General features: G+C 36.9%; 1 protein-coding gene across 7 annotated transcripts in view; it reads right to left on the bottom strand.

The window, feature by feature from the left end:
- Nucleotides 1-292: 292 nt before the first annotated feature.
- Nucleotides 293-13,153, bottom strand: part of LOC134205075 (tubby-related protein 4) — a 220,251-nt gene continuing 207,390 nt past the window's right edge. For all 7 annotated transcript variants that reach the window (XM_062679976.1, XM_062679970.1, XM_062679974.1 and 4 more), the window contains one exon: nt 293-2,768. In XM_062679976.1, the coding sequence (XP_062535960.1) occupies nt 2,652-2,768 (117 nt within the window). In that variant the 3' untranslated portion in view covers nt 293-2,651. The remainder of the gene's footprint in view (nt 2,769-13,153) is intronic.

The following is a 13,153-nucleotide window of genomic DNA, read 5'->3' as shown; positions in this document are numbered from 1 at the left end:
AACCGCCAAATGTTGAACGGTTAATTTTGTCGCCTATTGGTGAACTCCCATAAGAAATGCACGTGAGTTCAACAATAGGCGAAGAAATTAGCCGTTCAACATTTGGCGAATTACCCTAGTTTACCAATAAAATTAGTAAATTTGCAATATTCATAAATCGTTGCAATTTATGTGCAAAAACAATATTTCTGTGCAATAACAACCAATATCTAATATCTATAAGATCACGAACATTACATTTTTTGTTTGTCAAGTGGACTTTCACAACTTACAATTTGAATTTACTTATACATTGTTTGTCTCGGATTTTTATTTATTTCGTGACTAGCGTCAATGGACTACCAATGCTCAATTTTTTTCTCGCAAATGCATTCTTCCATTTTGTTTAACTACAGCGCGGGTATAATTTAATATATTAGGAATTTAGCTCAAACAAGATTAGCTTTTATTCTGTTTTACTATTTTTCGATCAGTTTTTTTTTCGAACGTTATTTAGTTTTTAACTGGGCTATGCATAAAAAATCTCCACAAAAAGTTTCCAGGGCTAGGATTTGTCAAAAATGTTTGTTTGCTTGAAAGATTACAAAAATGTTACAAACGCGCATTTTTGCACACATAAAATGATAAGCACACCCGATCCGTTTATATGAATTTGTTACACTTTTAACCTTCACTGACGGTATATTTATCCGCGATGTCGTAAAAAAGATGTCAAAAAAATTTCGCACGTTTTTCGATCGCATTGTTCGTTTTTCTTATCACGAATGTGTTGACACTTCTGTCGTTATCCTTTCCGGGCTGCCTGAATAAAAATAGGTAGATGGTGTGTTGGTTGCAAACTATGAATGCTTGTATTATTACCGCGTTCGTATTTTCGGTTAAAACGGACGTAAATGATGCTGCGCTATATTTTTCTGCTATTAATGTTTGCTCGTCTGTCGATAATTAAATATGTCAGCCTTGGATGGATTGTGTTCCTAAGCTTCTTCATTATCGCTTTCTATATTGAACAGTGCTATGTGTTCGGTAAACTAGCTACATATACAAAAGCTTGATAAAATGTATGCTGCAAATGCTATCGATTTTACACTAACGTCGGGTTTTGCGAAACCATGAAAATTTCGTCATTAAACATATTTAATGAAAGCTAACATATTTTTTAAAACATATTGATTTCTTTAGCAGTAGATAAAGGGAAGGTAAATGTTAATGAACTAACCCGCTCGTGTAAAAAACAGTCTGGTGATAATCTTTGACCATGCTTTAATAATTACCTATGGGCCGATTTATTGAACTCCACCTGAACAAACTCTAATTGCAGGAGAAGCTTCGTTTAAAGAAGGAAAAAAATTGATTCGGCAAAATGTGATTCTGAATAGGTATTATGACAAATTTTCAACCGTCAAACGATTGTTCTTAATCTTTTCTGCGAACACCCGTAGGGATGCACTTAGCGTGGAATGATTTTACTTTGGGTAGAAGCCTGGCATCACACATTGTTTATGAGAAATGTATGATAAACGAAAAACGGATAGATAACGGTTAACAGTTTTCGGACACCTACATATTTTCATTATCCAACTGGTCCTGAAAATAATGTCTGAATAACGATGTGGGATATAGAATTTAAAACAAACATTTTGTTTTATATAATATAATTGAATGATAAGAAAAATTCATGTCATGAAACTTCTTATAGAATTACATTAAGGTTGTAAAAAATAAAACTTAACTTGTGGATAGAGAAACATAAGCAACAGCATTCAAAAAACCTTGTATAGTTTGACTAGAGGCCAAAGGTAACTTGGGCAAAATGACTAGTATCGGTTCATAGTGGCAATGATAAAAGTAAATAATTTGACTAGTTACAAAATCGAGAACAGAACCAAACAATCAGATGACAATAAGCGTATATTGTTATATACAACACGCCTCTTTGGTAGTGTTACATTTGTGTAAAACAAAAGTTCGTTTCTATCTCACGTTGTACATGAATACGGCCGCGTAACAGCGGTGTCATGACAACAAGGACTACGGAATACCTGTCCGACTAATTTGGCGATTAAAGTTTTTACACTGGTATCTTCCTTTAACCATTGGCTACTATATTCAGTAGGCCATACGCGAAACACTTCTTTCGTTTATATCCTACCTTGCTCTTCGACTAACATTTAATGAATTTGTTTTTCATTTCCTTTAGTTTTAATGTCGCATTTGTCATTTTACATATATCTACAACAACAAATAAATACATGGATGATATGTGGAAAAGCTGCGTATCATGTTTTTTTTTCAAATTCGCTTGAAACCAATTTTATGAAAATGTATGGTATCAAACCCAAATAATAATAACAATTGCTTTAAACGTAAAATTGCGTTATTTGATACGATTTCCATTGATTACAAAGCAGCTCACACAACAATCAACATCCATACATTACAGCTGCTAGCAATAATATCTAACAGCTATGCCGTTCAGTATGCACCTAGATAATAATTCGCAGAACAGTGCTATAACAAAAAAACTTTTCCTAAAAGAAAGTACTAAGCATGAGCGCTTGCTGTATGTTATGTTTGTGATATGTTAATGATTTTGTCTCTCGTCATTGGCTCTAAGATGCATCTCCGTGGCGCATTTCGGAAAAGAAGCTTCACTTCAACCGTTGAGTCACATTCGCCAGAGCTACGGCGAATGCTTGCAGTGCTGAAAACGGATACTGAAAGTCCAACGTGTACGCATTGCCGTCGATCCGACCGAACTGCATCACCTGTAGGAAGAGACATACGAATTAGTTGTTGATCAATGCTGCGTACATTACACGAATGTAAAGTTTTCGGACACCACCCATCTGCCGTTGGACGCATAAATGTCACATGTTACATTTTAACATTTTTGAGGTTTTGATGTCTAACGTCATAATTTAATACATATTTTTGAAATATTTTGTCAAAACAGAGGTTTTATTCTAGAAAACTAGATTCTAGAAAAAAATCTGAAGTCAATTTGTCACATTCGAACAAATGGACGCATACTTGTCACACCGGGATGATTGGACGCATATTTGTCACACTAAAAAAAGAGATATGTATAACAATCTCACAAAAAGACACCTAGCACTGCGTGATGTGTTCTGAGGATCGTTCATAAAATATACCATGATTTTAGGGTCATCTACAGTCGACGTGGATAGTTTAGAAGAGTGGCTGGTAGTTATGCAAGGTCTTTCCCTACTTTCAGAATTTATATGGACAGTTGACCATGAAAAAAGAGAGGAGGTATTCCCGAGCAGGGCGAAGAACAAAATGATAACATATCAATAACAAACTCTGCTCTAATAACGTTATAAGTTATTTTTCCCGTTATTGGGTAAGAAAGTGTCACGAACATATGAAGACTAAAATTTGTTATCATAACAGAAATTGTTCTTCGAATGTTATGCTAATGTCAAAGTTTGTAGAATGATGGACACCACACGAAGAACTGTTTTTGTTCTTCATAATATTTGTTATGGAAATTCAACTTATCACGCCATCACACTGATTGTTGAAGTATATTATACTTTTATATGAATCGTTACACTCCCCAAAGCTCTCTCTTTTCTTTCTAAACATAATGGAATTTGTAAATGTTCCATTATTTGTGTTTTAAAAACCACTAGCTGTATGTACATAACCTTGTCCTAAATTGCTAGTTTGATTCCACTCTTCTTCTTATTGGCATTACATCCCCCATTGGGACATTGCCGCCTCGCAGCTTAGTGTTCAAAAGCATTTCCACAGTTGTTACCTGCGAGGTTTCTTAGCCGAGTTGCCATTTGAAAAAAAGTTATATCACAGTTTGTGTTTGGGAAAAGATTACTGCGGATAAAAACTTTCTAAACCTCACGGGGGCCCTCCTTAGCCTAGCGGCAAGATGCGCCGCTATACAGCAAGACCATGCTGAGGGTGGCTGGGTTCGATTCCCGGTTCCGGTCTAGGCTATTTTCGGTTTGTAAATTGTCTCGACTCCCCTGAGCATTATATTGTCTAGAACCTCTCCAAGTATAACGTGAACGGGCTCTTGGGAGAAGGCGATATGAAACTGTAACATAATTGAAATATTCAAGGCCCGTAAAAAAGTGATAAAGAGGAAAAGTGATAAAGAGGAATCCACAGAAAAACTGCTTCACCTTCTAGCACTTTGTAAGCATCATCTCGAAAAGACAGTCGTGATTCCTTTTGACGTTGAAGATGTAGTGCATGTCCTTGTCCTTGAAACTACGCCACTGCCGCTAAGAACCGGTTAGTCAACCTCTGGGACCAACTGGCTCCGCAAACGGAAAACGATCACCTGTGTCATTTTTTAAATCGAACCCGAGGAAGTACTGTTCCGATTTCGTGCCACTGGATTATCTGTATTGGATATTCCATTGCCGGTTCCACTTCTACCGACAGGGAAAAATCACACCAAAGAAATACAATTGTCGCTCGCGAAATGTAAAAACAAATTAACAACAACCATCTCTCAGTTCACGGTGTGACAAATATGCGTACATTTTTCGCCTGACCAGTGAATTTCGCGGCATAAGTGTCACATTCGGGTTTTGATTGAAAAAACGTGAAAAAAATTGTTATTTTTAGCAATGTTTAAGTCCGGATCAATGAATATGAATATTCTTCTATAGTTTATTACGTTAAAGTCAATAAAAAACCGAAATTTTGCGATAATAGGTTGAATGCATTTTGAAACTTCAAATGCGTTTTTCTCATTTTGCGCGTTTGTAACATGTGACATTTATGCGTCCGACGGCAGCCATGTAATCACTAGAAGTATGATCATAGTAACTGGTAATATTTTATAGGATTGGAAGAAGTACAACGTGTTACATGAGATAAATTGCTCACCGATATGACCCCGAAAAATCTTACATCTAACTATAACTTATTATTTTGCTAATAATTAATTTCAAGCTAAATTTACTGTAGGGAAGGGCGGGGCAAAATCGCCACCCGGGGCACGAAGAGCACTTCTTAATTTTACTGCTATTATGACTTTTTCTCTTTAAATAACTCCGCATACTGTTAAACTATGATCCAACATAAGACTTGACACTGAAAAAATATTATAAAAATGAAATGAATCTGAAATACAGATAAATTAGCAAAAGTTGGTGAAAACTTGGATTTTCTTATAAGAAATCAGCATTAGAAAATATTTTTTTTTAAAACAAAAACATTTTTTAATGAAAATCTTGGTGTGTACTTGACCTTATATGTTATCAAAAAATGTTTCAGGGCAATTTAAAATACTCACAGTGTTTGACCATGCTTAATTAAGTTAGAATAATTTATCTCAAATGGGGCAAGATAAACACCCCATTTTTTAACAATGAAATAATACACAAAATACTGAAACTTTTTTGCACAACCTACAATTATGCGCGGAATCTGTTTTGGTAAAAAAAAGTCAAATTTACTAAAATTTTCAACTGATTTTTGCTACTCAATGTAATTTTGATGGTACAGTAATATCCCGATTTTATCACCCCCCTGGTGAATTTTGGGGTGATAAAACAGGGTATGTGACAAAATTGGAAAAAAAAATATTTCCAATTTTTTAATTCATTCCACAAATATGAATCATTGTATGCCTTGGAAAGGCCAAATGCGTGATTGGTACTCGTTATTTCTTGTCGAAATAGCTCACAGAATATTTCCCAGGTACTCAGAAGCCGTTCGTAATAAATTACAGGGAGGTAAAAGTTATTTCATGAAAATCAATGTTGTTTGGGGTATTATTTACAAAAATAAAAAGAATGACAAAATTTTTTGGGGTGACAAAATCGGGTCGAAAACGTGATAAAATCGGGACGTGATAAAATCGGGTCGAAAACGTGATAAAATCGGGGGTAGACAAAATCGGGGGTAGACAAAATCGGGGAGTGACAAAATCGGGTCATCACTGTATTAATAAAAATTATCGATCCCAAAGACAGTTTCATTGTTCTTATATGGCCAATGCACATTAAAAGCTATTATTTTTTGTTAATATTGGTGCTCTAATGTATTTTAGTTAGAAAAAATGAATTTAAAAAGGATGCTCTTCTTGCCCCGTAGGGATGCTCATCTTGCCCGGTAGCGTATTTAAACAATTTTTTTGAGCTTTATTAGGCCGATACAAATATTAAATTTATTATATGTCCGACAGATTTTGGAATGTACAGGTGGGGGGTGGGGTGGTAGGGGGTGAATAAAAAAATAACAAGGAACACACTTAAACACGAAATTTCATTTCGGTAAAGTGAAATAACGAACATGCACGGAAGAAATAAACTACCCAATAGTGAGTTTAATTCACCCAACCTCGAACATCCGTACGGGAAGCCAAAATTGAGTAAGTAGGGTCGAAGTAGTTTGCCTTTACTCCCATGTTAAAAAAGTACCCAACGGAAAATTTATTTACCCAAATGTAAGTTTAATTCACTCAATTTCGACCTCAGGTAATATAACTCAAAATTGGCTTCCCGTATTGAACTGGCGTCGTTGGATTGTTTAGCTCTTTTGTTTTTGACAACAAAAGAAAGAGTGGATGAAAGAGAAGAGAAAAAATAACTCAAAAGTAAGTTTAAAAATACTCAATTTTGAGTACTTTTTTTCTTCCGTGTGGTCGGCAAAGCTTATCTTTACTGAAATCTCGTTGAAAATTGACAGGTTTCTGACGAGAATCAGTATTGCAAATACTCGGCAATAAAATTTGCCATAGCGACCGGTAAACTTAATTTCTGACCGAAATTCGGTAAAGCTAATCTGTCAAAATTTTACTTTGCTATTCGATACGACATGTGTTTGAAAATGGAGATAAAACAAGATAGAAGCAAACTTTGGAATATTTTAATGTAAGTACATGCAAATATATACAAATCTCGCGCTTAGTTTCATAGGGGCGTAACTGTGCTGATCGATTTCTCTTCGTCGATGTTTTCTTTTTATTATTGTATTGAATTGACATAGTTTGTCGATGATTTAATGGTTTGATGTGATAAAGGATGATTGTATCTTGCATCCGAATCAAGAATCACGGTTGTAGCTTTTGAAACAATTGAGTCATTTACAAAATATAAAATCGATTAAGAGAAATCGATCAATACAGTTACGCCCCTATGAAACTAAGCGCGAGAAATCAACTACTATTAATAAACAATTAAAATATTATCAAAAGCATCTATCAACATCGTTCCTGTCAGTATAAACCACATTGCATTATTACTATTTCATTTCAGTTGACTACATAAAGCTCCCGATACGTGAAGTAGGGTGCCACCAATGTTAGAGAAGATGGCGAAGCAGCTGCAGGTATGGCCATCAGTGCTCAGTGCGGGGTTTAGTGTTTACTCGAACAGCTAATAAAATATTAATCCAGTTCTAACCTAAAGAAATTGATTTGCAAAATAGTCTTGTGAATCAAATTTAAGGTGATTATAGAATGAAGCCAGAAATCGGCCATTTTGTAAACCACGTGCTTTTCCAATATTTGTTTTCAAGAGCACGAGATGAAAGAACCATAACGCGTATGTGGCTGAAATAATGGTAGATCGTTTGCTTAGTTATGCTGAACAATCATGATTTGAGTTTCGGCACTGTACGAAAACTATTACGCCAGATTTGGGCTTTTGGAAATGTATGCAGATAAACGTGTGGTGAATTTGAAATTCACCACGGGCTTCATTCTATAATCACCTTAACTTGGAAAATGAGCCGCCATTTTTATTTTAAGAAGCGCGCATGACTACAATTACTTCCAACGTTCCGTCTTTCGTACGTGATGAAGGAAAAAATTCCCAAGTCGTTTTCAAAAGGATTTTCAACGGAATTGAGAATGTGAATAGATACTTCCCGTAAGAATACCATCATATTCTAAGGGAAATTTTGATCAAAGAAGGTCTAAATGCTAACACTTTTTGTATGAAGTAAATCGAAATATATTTATGTAGAAAAATTTTCGATGTTTTTGTGTTTAAAATTATTTACTTTGAAAAACAAGAAAAAAACAAACAAATAATGCACTGAATTTCGGCATAACGATATACTGAGCTGTTCGGCAAAGCATTACCGAACAGGTCGGTAAATTTTGACAGCTGAGGGTTTCATACAGTTTACGAATTGTCGGTAATTCAAACTTTCACCGAGATTATTGCCGAAATCTCAGCTGTTGGATTCTCGGCAATTTTTTTTGCCGGCCTCGGTGAAATAAATTAAGTGTGAAACGATAAAAAGTCCAAAATTCAATTATTCCATGGGAAATTTTAAATTTTAATGGAAAATGATAGCAAAAAATGTTTAGAAAAATCAAAGAATATGAATATTTGTAAAATATTTATCCAGTAGTGAATTTAGTACAAACTTTATATAATTAAAAAAAACTGGAACTTATTTTTGTAGAAATTTCTGTTTTTCTATTTAGAAAAGGGCTGATTTTGCTGATGAACTCTGAGTAAACTGTTGAATCCATAAAACCACAATTTTCCATAATCCATAACACCAAAGTACTGTTAGAATTATAAGCTTAAGTTTTAGTCTGAAATTCAAACTGGTTGAATCAATGGTCAGATGTACTTCTGAAATCATAGATGTGTTGTTTGAACATGGCTGTTTCATGACGCTCTTGCATATGCTCGGAATTGCAGACTTCTCGAACTATACGGAATACTTAGATGACGTCTGAAGCAGGGTTGCCACATATACAGATTATTCTGTATTTAACAGATTTTTGGGGTAGAGCGGTGACCAAGAATCTGTATATACAGATATACAGACTGTTAGCAAAATTACAGATTTTACAGATTTTTTAAAGAGTACAGTACTGCAAATTTGAATAAAAAATATATAAATAATTTACTATTAAAAAATAACTGTTTTCAATAAGATTTGAGGCTTATAACTTTATATTCTTCGCCAAACTGACTTATGAAAGGTCATTCTCAAATTAGCAAAATATTAATTTGAAAAGACAGCACATGTTGGCTCTGGCATATTTTACTTTTTATTCATGCAAATCAACGGTTTTGAAACCAGATTATGCTCCGTAAAATGTTCAGACTATATTTGAATACAAGGGTTTCAGAAAAAGCCCAAGCAATTATAAAAGAGAATCAGATCTAGCTTTTTTCACATATCCAGAAACAATGAATCAGTGGTTCTGTTTAGTGGGTTTTGTGTGACTGAGCAATGTGGTTGGTCCACTAAAGTTGTTGCGTACATGGCTACAATAGTTAAAGACGGACTCAAAACAGATTTCATTCACAAATTATCAAATTTACATCTTTCTCAAAACAAAGTTTGATCAAAAACCATTTTGATTAAGAAAAATATATTAAGCTTTTTTAGTGGAATGTATTAAACCGTCTAAGACGAATTAAGTACTGTCCATTTAATTCCACCAGTTAATTTTCGTTATCTTTGCAGTACTTAATTCGTCTTAGACGGTTTATTTTGATTAAGTTTAGATGGATACAGATTTTCAATACAGATTTTTTTAAATTGAGATACAGATATGAAGATTTTCTGCAGAAAAAATACAGATTTAAATGTGGCAACCCTGGTCTGAAGTAGAATCGGTGAAGAACGCCATATCAGCATGCCCACGATCTTAAAATTATTGGCTTGCCATGCTACTTGTTAGCGGCATAGATACGACCTCTGACAAACCCGTAGAGAGGATGCAATGGACGCAAAACACACCCATACAAGAAACACGCGCGGATAAGCTGCGGAGGTTTCTGTATAGTCGTAAGAAGGTCATTTCGGCTCATAGACAGCGACTGCTGCCTGGGCACTTCCCGACCCCCACACGATCTTAGATGTTTTCTCAGGCGTCTAGTTGCAGATTTTCGCTTACCTTACTCCAAGCAAAGGTACGATACACTGAAAATAACCTTGCTTTTTGAGAGTCACAGTTCCAATTGATTTATGAAAAATAAAACATTCTTCCAAACAGTTTCAAAATAAATCTCTATTGCTTTGTAAAAATAGCTAATCAAAGTTACACAATACATAGGTCATATGGCGCATTGGATTCCTTCTCAGCTCCATGTACATGTGGTATTTTTAAACTGGGATCCAATTGTCACACACTCACTCTCGTGTTCTGAGCAGTTTTTGGGGGGCATAGGGCCAACGTAAAAGATCTCCATCATTGAATTGGGCCCTGTTAGGGCTTTGTCGCCAGGAGATCTTAGGTCTGCCCCTGCTACGATGTCCTGCACACCTTAATTGTTTTGTAGACCTTGGCAAAGTTTTTGCCGAGATTCTAACAGCCAAGATCTCGGTAATATTTTTTACTACGGTAATTCCAATATTTTGCAGAAACTCAGTAAAGTTGATTTTTTGTCGAGATCTCGGTAACGATAACCGATGATTCGGTAAAGTTTAGCGAAATCTCGGTAAACTTTTTACCGAAAATCGTCGAAATTATCACCCATCGAAATTATCGCCGTCTCCACTCTTACGTGGTGTATGGCAGGCCTATGTCTCTCTGCGGATTAACTGTTGATATCGGATTTCGATGGCATCGTCAATGGGACTCAACAGGTATGAGCTTGACATCGACTGATGAATACTTGCAAATCTATGTGATCTCTGCTAATACGCACCAAGTATCATTGGCGCATAATATCACAGATTTCACGTTAGAGTTGAGTACTCGAGGTTTGGTGCATTGCCTAGACCGCCGCCCAACATTGACTGGCTTTGGTTTTCGACCTACTCCATTGTTCGCCCGGCTGCCGTGGAGTTGGAGTTGTTCACATCCAATGATTCAGTGTTGTTGAAGTTGATGAGGGGAGCGTTCAACAAGGTCATTCAGTTTACTCCACTGTTGCATTAGTATTGCAGTATCGTCATCTGGGTCGAAGTAGTACGAATGCTCTATGGTGGTGGGCTACTAGCGCGACCCATGATTTCGTCGATTACTATGGGTACCAGAGACACAATACATCCAGCCTTGCCTCACAGCGATTATATTGTACTGAACTCTGGATTTTGTCTAGACCTCCCTTGCTTCTAAGGACGCCCCTCAATCAATACCAAATGGAGGGACTCCGGAAATTCATTGACCTGCTCCAGGATGATGCAAATCATGACAGTATGGTTCTCATATGATCATCCGGGCTGAATCTTACCTGCTGCCGTCGGAGAATTGTCAACCTTTACCCTATATCTGAATTAGGATAAGTCGTCAAAACTCGAAGAAGTTGTTCTAAGTGGTCGAGCCAACGTTTCAGCTGATCAGTTGGATCGGTGAGTGACTGACATGTCGCGTCTTTCTCTGGCATCCACGGATTTGTCCTTACTCCAATTAGACATCGTGAAATATCGCTTAGGAGGCCGGTATCGCCGGTTGTTACGGCTTTCCTATTATCGTTGACCGGGGAGTCCACCCGCTCCCGCTTCTCCCATCTGCAGCCAACAACTTCTCAAGAGCCGCTTTGAGTTGTCAGGATTAGTATTTGGCTCCTCTGGAAATAGTTCACCTGAAAATGGAGAGCGCGGCTTCTTGAGTCCGTGATAAACGCAGCGATGACATCGCGTTTGACTATCATCTTTTAATTGGCAAGATCCGACCACGCATTTCCAGAATTCAGCGGTGGGAGAATTCACTCTGGTGTCGATTCACCATAGACCGACCAGAAGATCCAGCAGTGAAGAGATCGTTAGTTGAAGAATATGGAACTCAGGTAGTGGATGTTCTGGAAGGTGGCAGCGTAGAATAGAAGTGGGCGGCGAAGAATACTTTTATCGAAACCGGCGAGATCAACTTGGATGAGCTGCGCACTCAGCGAATAGAATGGATTACAGAAGTCACCCAACTGGATATTGAGAAGCGTATAGAATCAAAGGCTGAGGAACGGGAAGAATCATAGGAGTAGAGTACAAGTCCCGTCTACGGTATGTAAGTACTCTGTAAGTGGGAGTCGGGCGTTGTTGCAGACAGGACAGGTTGGCATGGGTGGACATCCTGGTCGATGAAGAAAACATGACTGCAGCAACCGAAGTTTATCGCATCAATGACTTGGAAAGTTGGAATGTTGGTTCGATCACCTCGGACAGCATCTTCAAGTCTCAGCCAGCGTTCTTCAAAAAGCAGCCATCCGAGCAGGAAATCTAAAGGGGCCCCAAGGTCGATCGGCAGTCGGCGGAGGTGACCATATGCTGTCTGTTTTGTCTATCTGAATCACAAAAATCTTGTTGGCGCCCAGGGATGCAATGTATTTTCAAATAGGGTCAGAGCTTTGTCTGACCTCATTCGGGTAGTCGCTGATGTGAGGCAAGAATGCATTCCATCTGTACTGTTACTTCTCAGCGTAATCGAAAAGGTCTTGGTGGGTGCGATTGACCATGTACCATAACTTGAACATCTATACGACTCTGATTTGGCTAATGAACACGAAATGTCATATCAGTACTGCGATGCTCTTTTATGTGTGCTTCTTTGCGGCGGGTCCATTAACCCCCACATGACCAGGTGGTTGAGTGTCAACGGGAAACGCCCACAAACTTTGCAGTAGCCGGACGATCGGAGGACTTCAATATCTCGACAGTCTGATATCATCAGTTGATGAAACTGGGATTGCAATGGAACCATGAGTCAAAAAGGTTGGGACTACCTTCGCAAGTTTTCGAAATATTTAGATTTGGATGGAAATAGGTAGGGCATATATTGCTAAGAAGCTTAGACGGAATCTGCAAGGATAGGATATAGAATATTTATGCCGGTAGAGATATATGCTCGTATTTTTATTTAAAATACTCTTGAAGGCACATTTATGGTCTATCAATGATATATATTGTATCAAGATAAAAACAAAAAAAATAACATTAATTTTTTTTTTCGCCCCCTCAATATTTTGGGAAAGTTGAACATTTATGCGTTGATTAAAAAAATAATGTCTTTGTTGTACAAGTTAGTGCTGTTCCGTTTAGTATCGCAACTTTATTTTAGCTTTCCAGCTTTCAGGCGCATTCATAGTTTTTATTCGTCAGCCAAAGATCATGCTTTTCATTTATTATTTCAATGTGATTATATTTACAATATGTAAACAATATGAAAAATATTTACATAACTATTACTTTTGTTACAAATTCTTTGTTTTTTTAATATGGAGATAATGCTTCATCG

The sequence above is a fragment of the Armigeres subalbatus genome, chromosome 1 (genome assembly GCF_024139115.2).
Source record: "Armigeres subalbatus isolate Guangzhou_Male chromosome 1, GZ_Asu_2, whole genome shotgun sequence".
Taxonomy (NCBI): Eukaryota; Metazoa; Arthropoda; class Insecta; order Diptera; family Culicidae; genus Armigeres; species Armigeres subalbatus.
This window is presented reverse-complemented; position numbering and strand designations above follow the sequence as displayed.